Raw genomic sequence first — 18765 nt, 5'->3', positions numbered from 1 at the left:
GCCTTAATGAACTATCATTTATAAGTTTTTGCTTTCTGGTGACTGAAATGCGGGAATTTTGGTCAATATTTTGCTAAATGTGTTTTTCTGCTGGTAGTGCACCTTGTCTGGTTTAGGCCTGTATGGATAAATAATGATGACAATAAAACGGCCAGTAGGTGGAATATAGTAGCAAGTCCATGTTTTTATAAACAATTTACTGAATCATTTTAAACAAATGATTTGTTCAAAACAGCTGATTCAATTAGAAGAGAAACACTTGAATCCATCTTGAATCACTGGCTCACTTGATTCATTCAAAACAGATTCATTCAAGGAATGAAACACAGTGTTGCTATGCACTGCTCTGTGCTCATACACATGTGTTGATATTCAGAAAATTACTTGCTTGTCCAATCATTATAAAAATGTAAAAACTCATAGATGGGTATTTTTTTTATTATAAGGGCATTCTTACTAAATTCTAACAGGCTTCATCATGCAGTGGATGCGTTTGGACTCTCAAGACGTGTTTTTGTTTGTTTTTTGCAAAGTTGGTGATTCAATCCCTCAAAGTCACACATACAGTACAATAACATAATGTCGGGGAATGTCTTTAAATTTTAATCAAGGAAAAATCATATCTTTTCTGTTGTCTTCTTTTAAAGAACTTCAAAAGTTGTGCATGAACCATTTTGCTTGAAATATAATGATGAAAACTTGCTTCCGCTTGTGAGCAGCTTGTTACAGTACCGAGTTCTGATTGGCCAATCACCACTGTTTAATTTGTGAATCATTATAAGTACAGAATTTTAACATTTAATTTGCATGATATGTTATAATACACATTATTAATCCCAATGGGATGGTGGTTTTACCCAGGGGCTTGCTTTTTGTCATTTTTTTCAACCATTTTTTCCATCCTCTGGCATCCCCCCTCAATTTGAGCCCTGATTATAGACTTCACTGTGCTTCTAGGCATTGATTTAAACCTTTCAATTTTTTAAATCCATCTCCTGACTTGTGCCTGTTCACAACTTTATCCCAGGAATCTTTTGGCAGTGCCTTGCCACCCGTACTGATTGTTTGCTTCAGTTGCACTACCAAGGATCGAAATGCTCCAGGAAAGCTCTTTTCATGCTGAGCAAGTTACACCTGATTTTAGGAGGGGGTGATTCCAACTTTTTTTCCCCTGATGTGTTATATCTTTCCTTTGGATGTTATAAGTTGCACTGTGAATGAGCAAAAACAGCTGAATAAAACAAAAACTGTATCCATCTTCATTTCAGGTTGCAAGGCAACAAAATGTGATTATTTTAACGGGGGGTGGGGTGATTATTTTCTATTCTCACTGTATACTGTATGGTCCTTTTTTCCTTTTAAGAGCATGTCAGTAAAAAATAACCATGCACTTGTTTTCTAAAGAAAACAGAAAGTCAATGTTTGAAATGCTCTGTTTTGGGTTTCATACAAGAATTAAAGGTTGAGAATGACATGAGGTTGAATAACTGTTGACGAATGTTAATATTTGTGTAAACGATCCTTACATAAAGCTATAATGCACCACAATCAAAACATTACCAGTAAAAATCCACATCTCTGATTGACCATGGCTGGAATAAATGCCTCCTGTCACCATTTTGGTTTCTCAGCCATGTCACAGGACTGCACATCAGTTCAAACACACTTTTTACCTCAGCTGCTTAAAAACCAAAGGCAAGGAGAGCAGATGCTGCTGGAACAGACTGATGCTGTGGAGCTCTTCTCCTCTTCACTGCAGTGACTAAAGATCAGATGAAATAACTCACACTGGATCCACCTGTCACAAATATCTTTCAGCAATCGTAGAGATCACCACAGGCAGGAAACTTGTTTTCTCTTCCCCAACCCAACTGTACATTCACACAAACCCTGATACTCCTTCCAATCAGCACTGCATAAAAATGATTGAGTGATTCCTTTTCGTTTCCCTCCGTCTTTTATCTGTGGTAGGCATGAAGAACGCTGATAAAGAAGATCTTGCGTTATCTTTCCAAATGATTGAGATTAATACTTTGTGTAGCCTTACATTGACTCTTTATCGCCTGTATTAAAAGATAAATATCTATGCATGACAGTGTATTTGGCAATCCTCATTATCAGTGCTGTGGAGGGGACAATGAGGGTGATTATTATGGGGGAATGAGGCTTAAATAGTACCGACTGTAGTAGATGAGAAGCAGAGAAAGCTATCTGCTATCAGAGTTGTTTTCTGAGGCTGGTTTGAAAGTTTGTTCTCCTGAAGGGAAGATTTGGAGCTGAAGTATGTCACAACTGTGGCACATCCCGCGTTCACATGCTCAAAGCCCCAGGGAACCAACATCTCTGAATACAAATAGTATGAATCTCCCCTGGAATTAATCTTAGCTAGAATGAATGGAAGGTGTTAACATGGAAACAGATTGAAATTATGGTAAATGAGGCTCTCTTATGGTGTTTTATTGCAAATGCTATAATTTTATCTAAAAACCACTGCATTACTATTAATGTATGCAATGTGGTATAGGGTCTAAAAAAGACAGTGGAGCAGTAAAATGTCCCAGAGGGGCATTAATATAATTACAGAATAAGTAAAAGAAATGAAGTAGGACAGTTTGGAGTTCAGGTGAAAATGTAGGAAACTCATTACACTGTTTTTAAGGGTGTTTTGGAGCTTTTCCAGTTTTGACACTGTCTGCAACAAAGGACTCACAAATACATGAAACAGGCCCCCGTGTAGAGTAGTGTAATAAAAATCAATTGCCATGTGCATCTTAAGCACATGGTGTGTGGCCGGCTGTGAGGGGGCGGGAGCAGAGATGATTGGTGGGTGGAGGTTTCATTGTCACTGTAATTACAAAGAAGAATGCAGGGCAAGACGTATTGAGGTCTTGTTTTTCAGAAGGAAGTGCTTTGTGGGTGATCATGACAGAATTTTAGATAACCTATTTACTACCCAGCACTTGCTTGCTTCTGTAATACCTGTGTCTTGATTGAAAGTTGGTGGTAATGAGTGTTTCACCTTTTATATTGATAATGATTTACTTTTGTGTTTGTCAGTATTTTTGTTTTGTTTCCAATAAAAATAACTAAAAATCCTTAAAACAAGATCCATTTCCCTTTTTTTTCGGGAGTTTTCAGCCATTCTGATGCCAAGCACCCTAAATTGGCCATCCTTTTTGTGTAGGACATTCCTATAAATCTTTTATTATTATTATTATTTAAAACTTACAATAAAGATTTATAATGTTGAATAGAAATGTAATGCATGTTTTACAGTTAAATAATGAGATTTTATGTTGTTACTGTACATCTAGAGCACGTAATTAAAATGTGATCTTCAAAATATTTACATTTGTGTTAAGTATCTTTTTTTGTATTTTTATAAATGTAAACATTTTCATTTCAATTTAAATGTATTGCATATTGTTTATTACAATAAATGTTGATCAAAAAATTGTTTAATATTAAATAAATATCCTGTTACCACATTAAGATTCTAAATACTGTTTGAAACATCTTTTTTTGTTTTGTTCTATTTTCCATGGATCTAGGGCTGGGATAAACGATAATTTTTTAAAAGATTAATCTAGCGATTATTTTTCCAATGCATCGATTAATCTAACGATTAATTTTTCAAGACCGATTCAATTTCGATTATTTCCCCATTAATTGACTACTAACAATTTATACATGTTGATTTACATATCTGAATGAAAAAAACATGAATTCCTTAACATTGCAATATATGTTTATTTATGTAATTATTTATGTTTACTTGTATAGAGATAGCATTCAATAAAACCTTGAAGCCTTGAAAACACATAGCTTACTGAAACAAGCTTACTGAACACATAGGGCCTAGCTTACTGAAAAAAAGTTCTTCTTTCAGATGAAAATAACAACAACTTGATGTGTAGCATACAATAAAAAGGTCACCCAAAATACTTGTTTAGAGCAATTGAAAGACAGTAACCAATGTAAACTTGAGGTCTTTAAGCTAATACAAAGAGTTTTTTTCCAAAAAAAAAAAAAAAATTAAACTTAAAAATTAACAGTGGGAGCCAGCAGCCTCATGGAGAAAAAAAAAACTTTTGCGTTCGGCCCTTTTTCTATCGTGTCTAATGATTTTGGTTAATATGCACAAGGGAGAGAGAGAGAGAGAGAGAGCAAGACAGCGCTCGTGTAGTTTGAAGACTGTGAGTGTGCGAGCGCGCATGAAACTTTGGTGTTTCGCCCTTTTTCTATCGTGTTTAATGATTTTGATTAATATGCACAAGGGAGAGAGAGAGCAAGAAGCGCTCGTGTTGTTTGAAGACTGTGAGTGCGTGCGCACAGCCCGGGCTCTCTCTCGTACGCGCCCTCTCAGGTGCAGCAGTCATTCTATTCTACATCACTCAACGATCAAATAAGGATTTGACAGCCGCCAAAAAAACAGATCAATGCAGAAAAACCCCTGGATTGGTTATATAACTTTGGACAGAATGTTGATCCGGCCATCGTGTATATTCAGCGCACATAAGGTAAACGTTTTGCAAACGTTTTATAGAGTTATAAAAACAGGTCGACGAATCGATGCACATATTTTGCGTCAACGTATTTTTTGTCCCAGCCCTACATGGACCCCATTTTGAAAACCCCTCCCATAAGATATAAGAAAAAATATATATTTATTTAATTACTTAATTTGCAAGTTGTCTTTACGTTAGTTTTAAATTCCTGCTTCTGTACTCTTCACAGTTTGTTCCCAGTTCTCCAAAGGAGTCTACGCCATCATCGGCCTGTATGACAGGAAGACCATGAACATGCTGATGTCATTCTGTGGCGCTCTACATGTGTGCTTCGTCACGCCCAGCTTCCCCATCAATACCAACAACCAGTTTGTGATCCAGCTGAGACCTGAGCTCCAGGATGCTCTGATTGCCCTTGTCGAGCACTACAAGTGGACCAAGTTCGTCTACATGTACAGCTCCGACTCAGGTAGCTTTTTATCCTACTAACGTGCAGTTTCAAAAGTGCAATGATGGAAACTAAATTAATGAGTAGTTCTACAATGATTTTTTTCAGGGTGAGTTGAATATGTCATTCTTAGTTTTTTTCCTGCATCTGCATTGCCACTGGAGCTGCAGTTGTGATAAAATGTTGTAATTTGTGATTTAGGAGCTTTAAAAGATATTGCTGGGAAAGTCGGAAAAACGTGATTATTTGATGTAATCCTATTGATAGCCATCAGTAAAATTACTACACCCGAGGCATTGGAAATGTCAAAGTATAACCCTATTATAAGCCAAGCAGCTCAATAGGATTACATCAAATCATCACGTTTTTTCCGACTTTCCCAGCAATATCTTTTAAAGCTCCTAAATCACAAATTACAACATTTTATCACAACTGCAGCTCCAGTGGCAATGCAGATGCAGGATTCCACAGGATTGTTCTGAAAATCTGTTTGAAGTTCACTGAAAGATCTTCATTTGTGATTTGAGTATGGATGAGCACTGGCTGTACTATGTAAGTGTAGACACGAGTGTGGCTTTCCATCATATTTGCCATATCTAATCATTATCAGACTGTCACTAGAGAATAACTCCAAATCACTATTGCAATAATTTACGGATCCCATGACCAGAACAGAGCAAGGCAATTTGTGCCAATGTTGTGCACAGTATTTTCTGCACAAAACTGTTCTAATTTGTTAACCACCCATAGTCCATTTTAACCAGGACTTTTAAGTGTTGAGCCATACTTGAATAAAGTCATTGTCATTATTTTCAGTACAAACATGCTTCATTTCTATGTAAATTAAGCGAATTATTGATTGAAACCTATTCATAAAACTCAGTGCTGTAGAACTGTTCAGTCCATGAAATCAATTTGTAGACCAATCCGTAAGACTAATTCACCATGGCTTCCCTTGGGAATTTCCTGAAGGGGTTTTAGGAAAGCAGTCTTCGATTTGTGAGTAAAATAAGGTCTGTGATTCAGGTTACTTGAAGTGACTTTAATGTTTTGTTCTACAACATAAATTATACATGGTCGGACCACAGTTGTGAATTCTGAAGCCTCTTTATTAAAACTACATCAGTTATCAATTCATTAAGCATGTAAAGTCAAATCTTTGTGGTAGAAGTATGGGTTTCGACAGTTTCCAATTAGGGCTCCCGTGGCACTAGATATTTTCTACATGATTATCATGGACAAAATAATTAATGATAACAATATTATTGCAATATCTGTAGAAATTTTGAGAGTCAATCATGAATTGCACTCAAAATTGAAGTGTATGGAGACAGACAGAGAGAGAGTTCATAACCATAAGTGGAAAAAGGCTTACAGAAAACATCCACATCGGGTGACCTTTCTGGGGTGGAGGTACAGTGTCCTGCTTTTTCTGTCACCTCCTCAAGCATGATTTTGTGTGGCAGCAATAGCTACACATACAGTCATTTTACTGTATATTAGCTACACTTATTTCCCTCTTAATGTAAAACCACTAATCTAAAAACCTAAATGAAGTTCCCAAGGGAAACCGTGGCAAGAAAATGCTAATTCTCTTCCCAGTTTTAAGACTACAAACTGAACAGCTCTGTTTGTCTGGTAAAATAAACTTCACATCATTACCCCTCACGGAAAGCAGTTGGTAAACAGAACTTCATTTAAAAGAGGTTTCACAAGTTCACCTTGCAGATAATAAAGCGAGAAGAATAGTATGTGTATTTGTCATGCTGTCCGAGGAGAGGGCTTGATTATCTACGCGTTCTCCTCCTGAAATTTGTTAATAAAACATCACATCTGTGTAGATTTACTACTGATTATAGCAGGATTTATCATCATAACCATATATCCAGATGCATGGTATAGTCGAGCATTTTAAAGAGCTGATTCAAGTGTTGAAATCAGTCAGGACTGCAGTGGTGGAGAGAGACTGCACAATGATATACAGATTTTGTAGCAGCATTTTTGCTGTTACCTGATTTGCATGTGCAAATAACAAATAACAGCACTGTCAACAGGCACAGTTCATTGTGAATTCCCCACCATGTTACAAAGTATTGAATTTGTCTACACCCCACTCTTGATTATACTAAATTAAGGGAAAAAGGGATTAATTCAGGGATTAAAACCTGAATCAAGAAACACACATTATTGTTTCACTTATCATGCAGATGTGTGCCAGTGCTGAACTAGGAACACAAGTTCACTGAGTGTTTCATCCACAAACAAATACAACAACTACCTCTGCTCTCCTGTTGCCTGGATACAAGAGTACTCCGCTTCTAGGTTATTTTAAACCTTTTAAGTAACTGTTTATGCATACGTGTGTTTGTGTGAAATGTTTGTCATGTCATGTAGCACATTATACTTGGGGTGCACGATAAATATCGGCTGATAATTATTGTGCATCTCTCAGTTAAAGGAACACTCTGACTTTTGGGGACTTTAGCTTATTCACAGTATCCTCCAGAGTTAGATAAGTCCATACATACCTTTTTCATTTCTGTGCGTTCTGTAAATGTTATTTGACGCACCCACCGCTAGCCTAGCTTAGCACAAAGACTGGATGTAAATGGATACTGTTAGCATAGTAATCCCAATAAGTGACAAAATAATGCAAACATTTTCCTATTTACATGTTGTGATCTGTATAGTCACAGCGTGTACAAATAACAAGGCTATATGAGACAGAGCCCATTTTTAACCGTATAAGTATTGGGAACTATATTCTCACTAGGCGTAGGAGCACATTATAATGTCTGAGTGTCATATGTTAATATGCAGTTTTCGTACTGTGTATTATAATGTTGTTATGACTAAATTCACTCATTTTAGTTTTTAGTGATTTATTTTTCAAATTTTTCATTTATTGGTTTATGTATTTTACAGCGATAATTTAATTACCATGCTGCATTGTTTATATCAAGGCAATGTGTCATGTTAGAAATAGTCCAACCTTTCAACAAGCTTTAGAATGCATCAAAACCTTAATAGCAACCTGTCCTCCAACCAATACGCTTATATAGGTCGTTTGTCCAAATCCCTGAAATACGACCCATCAGAGCGTATACTACAATTGCGCCCCTATCGGCAAAAGGTCGTTTTCATATTAATGTTTTAAATGTCAAAACGTGTGTTTTGATTGGTAATGACATTATACGTCAATTCATGACGACAGACGCAACGCGATACTGTCATTATTTTTACGCTTGAGGGCGCCTAACTTTAAAACGTAAATATAGGTCATAATAAATGCTTGCACAAACGACCTATATGGTTGTTTTTTGTTGGAGGAAAGGTTCCCTAATAGAGGTGTTATGGTGTTCTCTACTACCATGCAAAACTACTCCTACAATTACCTGGTCTCACGCAAATTTTTAATGAGCCATTTGTCAGGTACTCAGAGATGACATCTTAAAGCCACTGCAGATGGCACAAGCATCATCTGTGGAGCTTGCAGCAGTTTAGTGATCACAACCCCCAAATCTGTCCTTGCCAGCTCACACAGATGTTTACCAAGCTGAAGCATGATGAGCCAGCCGCATGTGGGCTATCTCCTCAAAGACCCAGATAATAGAGTTAGGGCCTGTAAACACACAGCCAACTTTGTTAAAGGCGGTGAGGAAAACACACTGCATTGGACTCGAAAAGAGATGGACGGAAATTCAATTTGTTCCTGTGTGTGCAATATTTTGAGAAGCGCGGCAAAAGTGGGTGATAACAAGCCAATTCTGCTCTTCCAAGACAATCCCTACACTCTTTTGCTTCCCTTTTCGTGCTAGGCAACACTAACACACTGTCCATATCTCCCTACGTCTTATCTGCGGGTTAGTGCTGCTTGATGGAAGATAAAGCTGGTTTGCTCTGTGGCACGAGACTATTTTACAGCTGCCGAGACACAGGCGTCAGGAGAGGGTAGAGCGTTGGTGTGGCCAAGGCTGTAGAGACATCTCGAAAGGCTATCTGACGAAGTCTTTTAATGAATGCCAGTGAATGCATTGGCTAACTCACCGTTCTTTCAATGACAAACCTAATTCTGGCTTCTGTTGTGTAATAATCCAAGTATTTATTCCATAATTAGCAAATTTCCTTTTTTAATTTTACAGAGAGATGTGAAATGAAAGCCTTTCAGATGATGGCTCATATTGAAAGCAGGGAAAAAAGAGTGCAGGTACTATGCAAATTATGCAGAATTATACAAAATTTCACCCTAGTGACAAAAGTTTCAGTGTATATCCTGCAGAAAGCAGTATTTATGTGGACAACTGAACCCAAGAGTCTCTTTGTACACTACAATCCAGATTATAGTCTTGTTTTTAGTTAATGATATGCATTGTTAACGTATTATGCTAATAGAATGCAGTGGGCCAAGATCACTGTCTATTTTTGTAATCTATCTATCTGCTCATCTCTAGATATAGTTGAATCTCTGCCAAAAGCAAAGACCTTTTTTGTCTCGTTTGGAAAAAAAATCATGCAAGAGCTTCGCAAAAGACATGGTGTTTACAAAAATGGACAAATTTTGATACATATTTTGAAAGTGAAGCAAAACAAATCCTGTTTTTCTAACACCAAGCTTCCCTCTAAGAGACTAGGCCATAATGCATGAGCAACTGTGATGACAGCACCAATTACGATCCAAATCCACGTCTGATAGTGCAACCGAGCATTCACAACAAATGCAAATTATTTAAATACTAAAATTAGCTTATTAATGTTGTCTCTGATAAATGTATTTGAGTGTATGTCGCTTTCCTGACCCATTTAAATGTGCCAGCTAGTTTGCGCTGAAACATCTCACTTGCTTAACTTTGCATGGCCTAATTTTCCACCAAATCTGTAGTCAGGCTTTATCAGGAGGTTGGTGGTTTGTATTTTTGTACATTTGTGCTGCTCGCAAACACTGATATGTGTGTTATTATTTGTGTCAGTATTGATCTAGCTTTGGCTTTAAAGGCACTTGCCTCTGGTTAAATTGGAGATTTGATGTCTTTGAAGTTGAAAGTCTGCTGCCTGCAAAATGCATCGTTCATATTGACCAGTAAGCTTATCGTAACTGAGCATAAGCCAACACTGATCGCTGTATTAAAGCGTCATAATTTGATTTTTCAAAATGCACAGGCTTTGATCCTGTTCCTCTGGGTAAAGGCTGACAGGGAATTTACCTAATTTAGTCAGCATGACTAAATGAGATTGTCTTTTGAAGTTGGGAAGTTCTGCATGACCACCCAGATCTCCTTTTAAACACAGTTTAGCATTTCTAATTAACTTTTATTTAAACTACTTATTTATTATAATATTTTTTCTTTGAGTAATAATTAATCAAGTATTATTTACTTTTCACATAAATGTAAACTTATTAAAAAGTGAAATAAAACCATTTAAAACCAACATGAATGCAAAAACTTGTCTGAAAGCTTACATTTACATTCACTGCATGAAAAGGTGTGTTTCCGGACTGTTGACGTCAGCATATAAACACATAAATGGATAGTTTCTGTCAGTTTCTGTCTATGTGCTCTGGCGTTTCTGATTTCTGGACACTGTCAGAAACGGACTATTCTGTGTGCGGAAATGTTTACTCACTCACTGGTAAATCCACATACATCCCTGTGCATGACAATAGTCCCCGCAAAATCCAAGCAGTTAAATCTCTGTAAACCTACTGAAAACCTGCATAAATTACTGTATACTTAATATGTTTTAAATTCTATGGGCCTTCTATACAAAAATGCATCATATGCACTTATAATAACTGTAAACGAAGCCACAAACACAGCAAGGCAACAGCAAAACTCAATTTTTATTTTTCAGCAAATGCAAGACTGCAAACATTTAACAGGACTGCAAATATTAATAAACAAACTCAAGAGGACTGCAACATCATTTAGATGGAGAAAAATATTTTCAATATTTGCAAACACAGACACTTCAAGTAAATCATTAAACTAAAATTCAGAAAAATCCTTCAAGTCCTGCAAATTCTTTTGTTTTCCAACATCTTCTGAATATTTGGCTCCATCCGACAATGACTAATAATTTTGAGATCTATCTTTTCACTCTGAGGAAAAATTAAGAACTCATACACAACTATTATAAAAGGTGAAAACATTGTACACTGATGCTCCAGAAGCAAACAATACATTAAGAGTTGGGAGTGAACATTTTGAACAGGATAAGTACATTTTTCTTGTTTTGTTTAAAGATAATATCTGTTCATTCATGGCAATAGATCTGGCTTTTGTTCACACAGCGCTCGTTCCGGGACTGAACCCGGCAATGTTACTAGGTCCTCGACCCAGGATCAGTCCCGGAATCAATCCCGGGACATGTTTGCTTTCACACAGAAGGCGACCCGGCAATGTTCCGGCAATTTGCCGGGTCCAGCGTGCAGTGTGAAAGGGGCTTTAGAGGGTCAAAAAAAGATGGAACAGATGGCTAAGGACTGAGATGGGCAGGTCATTCCACCAGGAGGGAACAGTTAATGAAAAAGTCAGTGAAAGTAATTTTGTGCCTCTTTGAGATGGTACAATAATGTGTCGTTCACTTGGAGAATGCAAGCTTCTTGAGGGCACACAACTCTGAAGTAATGAATTTAGGTAAAGGGGTGCAGAGCTCGTGGTGGTTTTGTAGGTAAACATTAATGCCTTGAATTTTATTTTTTAAGCTTGATACGTGTAACAATCTGGAAGACTTTTATTTGTCATTGACTTAGCTAAGGTAACAGTCAAATAAATAGAGGAATTTGATGAATTACATTCAATTAGTCAATAGATCATAGGAGGCTGGGAAATCACTCACCTTAAAATACAGATGCTACTGTGGAGCGAATCATCTTTCATTAAACTAATTATATCACTGCGTCTGCTACACAGGAAACAAGCTGTCATTGTTGGAAGATAGTTCCTGTTTGAAGAACAATCAGCCGTTCTTTCTTTTATTAGTTTCTCTCCATATGCGAGAAACCATCACATGACCAAACCACATGCAGGTAACCAGAAAAAGTCAAATGATCTGAAACGATGCGTGCTTAGTCATACATTGTGTCTCTGCATTGTGTCTCTGCAAATTCACAGCAAGCCATCCATATGCTGGCCATTAATATCACATTATTTAATTTCCTCTAAGAAAATCATAGCCATACAGTTCATACAATTGCCGGTAGTGGCTTTTGATCAACCAGATTACAAAAGGCAGTTTCTCAACCTGTGTTTCTGTTTTCTTTGAAAAGATAATAAGCACTAGAGGAAAAAAAAATCTGAGAATATATAAGAGGACGCTGAGAATCAGACGTAAGCTAGACGTAACAAAAGAGCACTGTTTAGTGAGAAAATAAATGTTGCATATCCAAATATTTTATTTAACCATGATTGCTCAAGGTTTTTCTAAAATCTGCCCAGACTAAACAACTTCAAATGCGTCTTAACTTGTCCTCCTTACAAAAACACCCAGCATTTTCCCTAAGCTGAGAAAAGAGGCTTCTAAGTGATATGAAAGCAGATGTTGATTAGAGCTGGAGCAGAACAGTGGAGACCCCCTGCTAAATGTGGAGACAGAGCTGCTCCACCGGAGTATGTGACTCAACAGAGCATGTGGGTTTTTTTTCCAAATCAAGACTTTACTTCCCAGGATGTTACAGTACATCACTAAAGTGATATTCACAGAGTTGCATCACTGTCTTAAAATACTGATGTTTTGAAGAGGTACAGATGCTTCAACATATTGTGCTGAAACATATGTGTATCCATGCAAACGGCTGCCTATTATGAATATTCAGTTAAGGCCACATGAGTCTTCTTACTGGGACTTTTTTTTTTACTTATTGAAGGTCTGACGGTGTTGCAAAAGATCTTGGACACAGCTGCTGAAAAGACCTGGCAGGTGACATCCATAAACTTTGACACTCTGACAGAGGTGGCGTTCTTGAAAACCATCCAAGATCTGGATGTGAAGAAGGAGTACAGGGTCATTCTGGACTGTGAGCTGGAGAGACTCAACTCCATCTTAAACTTGGTAAATGCTTCATACGTTACTATTATCAAGAACATGTTTCATTTTTTATATCATGTGTATAGTGCATGTATTTTACTGTGGAGACCCATAACCAGGTGGTTGGCCCAGACAAAATTTTTCTGTATGGGATTTTTGATCAAAAGGGTGGAAATCTGTGGAGTTTTATTTGGTCTTAACAATTAGTACTGTAGCAAAACACTTAGTTATTTTTAACATAAGAAAAACCTACAAAAATGTATACCTCAATTAATAATGTATTGCTTCGGCAGTATCCCCAATTAATTTTCTTAATATCCCTTAATTAATTTTAATTTTTTTTTTTTTTAAAAGGATTCCAAGTATTGCCAAGTATGGTCAAAGGCCTGCAATTATATTTCACAATTCGCAGTGTATTCTCTTAACTTAACGGCTCTGGGACATCTGACATAATTTTATGAAATGTTAGGTTGACTTTATTATGGGACATTACATGTGTCTTATTGAATAGCAGATCATTTTTCAGTAAACTTTAAAGTTATGCCATGTCTTTCCCATCTGAGGATTGAGAAACAATGAATTCCTCCTTCAGGCACACCAAGGCAATTACTTTTCTCGCAATTCACCATCCAGACAAGATCTCAAAGAAACAGTGCCAAACCCAATGATCAGAAATCAGCATCCGATACAGTTAACCCTGACAGTGTGCTTCCAGAAGCCCGCTTCTGTTCACAGGTGTTAATGCGGTCTTCATGCACATGTAGTCATTAAGTCCTATAATTGGACTTCCTATGGTGACAGATGCCAAATCCTTCTTTCCTCCCTTCAATCTCATGTAGTTCCGACTTATCCTTCTGATCATAGATATTCTACACTCAATGAGCTTGGGAGGGACAGCAATTAAGTCCTGAATGATGGGACCTATTCATTGCTATTTAGAGAGCCAGGCTAAAAATTATACTTTAACTGGCATCAAAGGAAAGAGGCCTGCCATTAGTTGACAGCAAGAGAAAGGGTTGTGCTTTAATGCTGTTTAATGTGTTGTATTTGTCTTTCAGATTGCGGCACAAAAAAAGAACTTGAAGAACTACCATTTCATACTAGCAAACCTGGTAAGTGAAGAATCCTGTATCCTTCAGTCCTCTTTGGTCTGCATGAATGAACTATGAGCCTTGAGGCTACTTATGATGTATTGTCGGTTAACCTCTTGAACATTGACTGGAATCGCAAGGGAGCGCTCAGACGAATTGATGGTGGTGTTTTACATTGCATGGCTACTTTTTCTCCCTTTTTTCTGTGTGACTGGGGAGTGTGCATGCTTTTAAATGTTACACACAATGCAGACAGATTGCAGATTACCCCCTGAGCTGACAGAATTAGCATTTGTACCCTTCTTCGAACCATGAGATACTTTTATTTTTTGCATCGAAAAGAAATTCATCTTATGATATGATTTATTTTTCACTATATTACCATACCTTTCAGATCTTTCCTAGATTTTCTATGGAAGTTTGGAATGTTTTATTAATATTTGATTAGATTTAGATTTTCTATTTCTAGAATTGTTCAAGATGGTTGAAATATTTAGGGGCTGCCAATGCATTAAGGAGTTCAGGGAGTAACAAAATAATGGTTGCTCAGAAAACATAATTGGCCAACCGAAGAAGCTGAAGAGACCTAATTTCTCATTATGAATCTCATTATGATTATATTAATTTTTTTATTATGTCATTTCCATTTTCACTCAATGGCTATACTTGTCAGACCTTCCCTGTGGCACTTAGGTCAGGACTATGGTAGTTTATTATGTTTTATTAATATTTATTTTAATATTTGCACTGTAAAAAATTTCTTGTTGTTTTTACAAAAACTTTTTGGCAGCTGTGGTTGCCAGAATAATTTTGTAAAAATACAGAAAACTGTAAACACATTTACGTCAAAAACTGTTAATTTTACAATATAAAGCTGTAATTTACAAACAAGAAAATGTGAATATAAACCAGTAAATTCAACAACACACAAAATTAAATCTGTTTTGTACCTTGAAAATACTGACAACCACCATAATAATAAAGATGGTACTGTATAAGAGAAAGCCACATGAAGTATCAAAGCTCATCACAAGTAGCTTCACCACAAGCAGAAGTATATATTAACATATAGAAGGTGCACATTTATGGAAACACAAAACACCATCATGGTAACACACGTGATACTTAAATAATCCAAAAAATTTTCATTATGCAACAGAAGATGTAACATAAAGCTCAAATGTACATAACTGATAACAAGAACTATTTAAAAACATGATTATTTAAACAAAATACTTTCAAACGTGGAGTGTCACGCAGGGAATTCTGGGAATATCAGTTTACAGTTTTAGACTGTAAATTATACATTGATTTGTTCTTTTTTTTACTTCTAAAAGCTGTATAATTAACAGAATTTTACTGTAAATTTACATTAAATGCTTTGTTAGATCTTTTACAGTTTTTTCCTGTATATAGTACGGGAACTTACTGTTAACCTATTATCAGTTTTTTTCCGTAGCGTTTTTACAAAATTTTACAGTTAAAATTACACTTATTTTTTACAGTGTGTATTACTTTATTTATTTATTTTTTATATAATTTCAGAATGGTTTTAATATCTTAATATTACAAAATAATAGTTGTTCAGAAAGCCAACTAAATAAACTGTAAAGCAGAACTCGTGAACTGTGACTTCACAGGAAAGCATTGTAAATATATGCAATTGGGTTCTTTGATGGGTAAAAAGAAAATCCTCCAAACAAGACAAGTACTGTACTTAATCCAATTCAGTGATGAAGAGAAAAGATGTCATCCCATAACCAATTATGATGAAAGCAGCAGGGATGCAACACTTTGCACTATAGAGTCCCCTGGGTTCATCGCCACAGGGGTTGGTCACCCAGATGAGCAACATACCCATAAACACAGAGACAGTACAATTAGCTGTTATCACACAGTGATATTTACCCAGCATGCATATCTATGTATGTCTATGCATGCGACTGTATCATTACCTCTATTGACTCTCATGATGTAACCACATTATATTGATAACTCTAACCATTACTGTGCAATTAAGCCTTGTTTCTAATGGTTTTTCTAAGCTCTAGCAAGACTAAGAATATGTAATTATGTCTACATTATGTGTTCTGACTCTAATGACTTTATTCTGGTTTATATTGTGTTCTGTTTGACTGAAAATATTTTCTGTTCAATTTAATTTATTGCTTCAATAAAAAAAAGTGTAATAGATTTTAACTCATTTTATTACTCTGAAATCTAACACAATTCTGATATTAATTTTTATGTTTATTAAAGTACACAAAGTCCTGAAACTTGCTATGTTAAAGGTTGGTCTGTGTATCAAAGCAGAATCGAACGATGAATGAATATTGGGGTATTGATGTGTTTGCCTTCAGGGATTTCTGGATCTTAATCTCACAGAGTTCAGGAACGGCGGTGCCAATGTGACAGGCTTCCAGCTCATGAACTACACAAACCCTACTGTCAGCAGGACAATACAGCACTGGCTGGAGTTTGACAGTAAAGACTTGAAAAGTCCCAAAAGGAGGCTCAAGGTAAAGCAAGGTCTTAGTCATAAAAATATGATTTTAAATACTCTCATCATGGACTTAAAAAGGTGTGTGCCCTGCTGAAAAAGACCTAGAATTTCCATTTTGATCCTGCATGGGTAATGCGTTTATGAGGTCTAAATCTTGCTAGTTAAACTAACAAGAAACACATAAATGTATACCGGTGACCCTCTATGCCGGTCTTTTCAGCAGGGCATGTGAAAGCCTAAGGTTGTGAATAAATCCATTTATCCTTTTCCCCTTACTTTTCATTTGGATCATAATAGTACACTGGAGCGCTTACATATGACGGGGTGACTGTCATGGCCACTGCCTTCCAGAACCTGAGAAAGCAGCACATTGATATATCTCGCAGGGGGAACGCAGGAGAGTGTCTGGCTAACCCTCCTGCACCCTGGGGCCAAGGCATTGACATTCAGAGAGCCCTACAGCAGGTAACCAGACACTTTTTTTTTACACCAAAAGAGTACTGGTTCTCATGGCAAAGCTGTTAATTCGTCGGAAAGAACGGCAAACCTCAAAACTGGCCTGTATGTTTACAGACTTTTTTTTACTGACTATATAACAAACAGAACATCAGGTTCTTCTTAAGATCCAAAGTAATTTGATTTAGCCTTATTATGCAATCACAAACTGCTTTAGTTTGATCCATTATCTGATTAAATTCTCAGCAATCGCTTATAGATGTTGATTGTATATACATTCATTTCAGACAAACAGAAAACAGCCTCTGTGCAGCGCTACATACATATTAACAGGATGCTGATCAATTAAATAGGCTTTGTGACTTCTTATTGGGCTTTTTTTCTGCTTCAAGACTTAAAAGTTTCAGGGGCTGATGCAGAGCCCAATTTTACCGCTGGCTTTTCAGCTTTTAAAAATGCCATTATTTCATGCAAAGTTAGGCCTTCACAATTTAGGGAAAAAGGCTAATTGCAACGAGCCCTTTAAGCATCTCTTTGTTGACCACAGCTGTTTTATAAATGAGCCTCTCATTATAAATTTGGGAACATGGTTGGAACATGTTGCATTTCCTAATTCATGTTATGAGGGTCCTAAATGCAGAGATGAATTTGTGTGGAGCAGCATTTAATGCTGCTTTGAGACACTGAAAAACACAGGATCATGAGCTGCTTATGTGTAAAGGAACACTGTGATGCACTTAGGACATGTTGCATATATTTGTTTGATTAAAAAGCAGCCATTGTGATAATCACAGTAAGCCATGGTGATTTCTGTTTTATTTCGATTGATCATGCAGCCCCACGAAAGTATCATTTGGCTTCCTGTACAAAAATGCAAATCAGGTTTCACACCTAGTGAAGTTCTGTGTCGATAATGAAGATGAAATTATGAACAATCCAATTATGTGTGATTGTCTCTGTAGGTGCAATTTGAAGGGCTTACAGGACATATTCAGTTTAATGAAAAAGGACATCGGACCAACTTTACTGTCAGCGTGATGGAACTTGGCCCAAACGGACCCAAGAAAGTAAATCGACACACATATGCACACATATGGCGTCCACACTTACCATCCCATACCAGTAATCATACATTCTGACTTCTCACTTGAAGTTTTAGAAAACAGATCATGCTTGACATTTTCCTGACATAAATTTGATCCGGAATGATTAACCCGAGGTTGCTCCTGAAACTTCAGCACTAGCTGTGATGAAAGCGAATGAAGTGTTAGTCACAGGCAGGCTTAAAGAGCCACGCATGCATTTCAAGTGATTACAGCTCCTCTTAAGCCATCAATATGATTATTTAACATTCTAAAAATAGTGGCTCTGAATTTCATGTGCAATGCTGTGACATTCCTCTTTTCTGCCTGCAGGTGGGCTACTGGAACCAACGTGAGAAATACGTGAACACAGCTACTTACATCAACATGCTCAATGAGACGTTTGGACTGCAAAACAGGACCTACATAGTCACCACCATCTTGGTGAGTTGTTCAAGTCTAGTCAAGTCACCTTTATTTGCATAGCGCTTTAAACAAAATACCCCACATGGAAAAAACCTATATAAACATATATGTTTCAATATAGGTTTTGATATAGGTTTTTAATATATACGACATATATAAAATCAGGCAATATGTCACATACGTGTGAATTACAAATCATGAGTGTTATTAAGATTAAATGGTGTAC

At 36.7% G+C, this 18765-nt stretch overlaps 1 protein-coding gene across 3 annotated transcripts in view; it reads left to right on the top strand.

Annotated features, from left to right (window-relative positions):
- Positions 1-18765, top strand: part of LOC113064336 (glutamate receptor 1) — a 59691-nt gene that overhangs the window by 8399 nt on the left and 32527 nt on the right. For all 3 annotated transcript variants that reach the window (XM_026235075.1, XM_026235073.1, XM_026235076.1), the window contains 7 exons: positions 4738-4977; positions 12821-13005; positions 14040-14093; positions 16433-16591; positions 16873-17040; positions 17994-18098; positions 18447-18557. In XM_026235075.1, coding sequence (XP_026090860.1) covers positions 4738-4977; positions 12821-13005; positions 14040-14093; positions 16433-16591; positions 16873-17040; positions 17994-18098; positions 18447-18557 — 1022 coding nt within the window. The remainder of the gene's footprint in view (positions 1-4737; positions 4978-12820; positions 13006-14039; positions 14094-16432; positions 16592-16872; positions 17041-17993; positions 18099-18446; positions 18558-18765) is intronic.

This window comes from Carassius auratus, chromosome 46, assembly GCF_003368295.1.
Source record: "Carassius auratus strain Wakin chromosome 46, ASM336829v1, whole genome shotgun sequence".
Lineage (NCBI taxonomy): Eukaryota > Metazoa > Chordata > Actinopteri > Cypriniformes > Cyprinidae > Carassius > Carassius auratus.
Note: the sequence above shows the minus strand (reverse complement) of the source record. Positions and strands in the feature narration are given on the sequence as shown.